We start from the raw sequence: 851 nt of genomic DNA on the forward strand, positions 1-851 counted from the left end.
TTTAAGCTCATTTTTATAAAAAATTACATATTTAAAAAATATATAATATAAAAATAAAAAATATAATATTCATATACTGTATGTATAATATATAATATATGTATAATATGTAAAAAAAAATATATAGGATATATATTATAATTTAAATCATATATAATGTAACAACATTTTTATAAAATATTACATTTTTAAAAAATGTAAAATATGTACACATACATATAATTTCTATATATTTCTATATCTATAAAATGGTTTAAGGTCCCACCTTTTATCAAATCAAGTACATTTTCTATTTGTCAAGTTTGGTTTGGCTTCAGTGTAACCTCTGTGACTACAAGACATACTTTAAACTCACTCAGATGTGCAAACCCTTGTAAAAGGATCAGACCTAATCACTAAAACTCACACAAAACATGGACTTACTCTTCAGGGCCTGCGGCTTGTGCTGCAAGAGCTCCATGCCAAAACTACAAAAACAAAGGCATGAAATGAAGATTAGCCTTCTTTCCAGAGCAAAGACTTGAGTTGAAAGCTCAGAGGTCTATCATAACTAGGGATGTAACGATTAACCGCGAGCCGGTTGAAAATCGATTTAAATATGTGACGATTCAAATCGGTTGAGATGCTGAACAAATCGCGATTCAGTTAGAGGTAGGAGTTTATATGAATCCATGTCTGAGGGGAACTTACTTCTTACGTCTTTCGATGGTATTTTTTCTTTTCCTCTTGCCTCTGTATAATGCATATTAAAGTTCATAAGTGCAGCTCTGCTTTGTTTACAGCGGTAACCCAGGAAACACTGTATCATTGCTGTTCATAAGCGCAGCGCTGCTTTGTTTACAGCGGTAACC

The 851-nt window shown here is 31.6% G+C and overlaps 1 protein-coding gene across 1 annotated transcript in view; it reads right to left on the reverse strand.

Moving 5' to 3' along the window:
* LOC107680938 (transcriptional enhancer factor TEF-3-like) overlaps window positions 1–851 on the reverse strand; it is a 16,456-nt gene that overhangs the window by 7,113 nt on the left and 8,492 nt on the right. The window contains exon 5 of the mRNA XM_016477033.1: window positions 424–467. Coding sequence (XP_016332519.1) covers window positions 424–467 — 44 coding nt within the window. The remainder of the gene's footprint in view (window positions 1–423; window positions 468–851) is intronic.

This window comes from Sinocyclocheilus anshuiensis, unplaced genomic scaffold (assembly GCF_001515605.1).
Source record: "Sinocyclocheilus anshuiensis isolate Anshui unplaced genomic scaffold, SAMN03320099.WGS_v1.1 scaffold1716, whole genome shotgun sequence".
Taxonomy (NCBI): Eukaryota; Metazoa; Chordata; class Actinopteri; order Cypriniformes; family Cyprinidae; genus Sinocyclocheilus; species Sinocyclocheilus anshuiensis.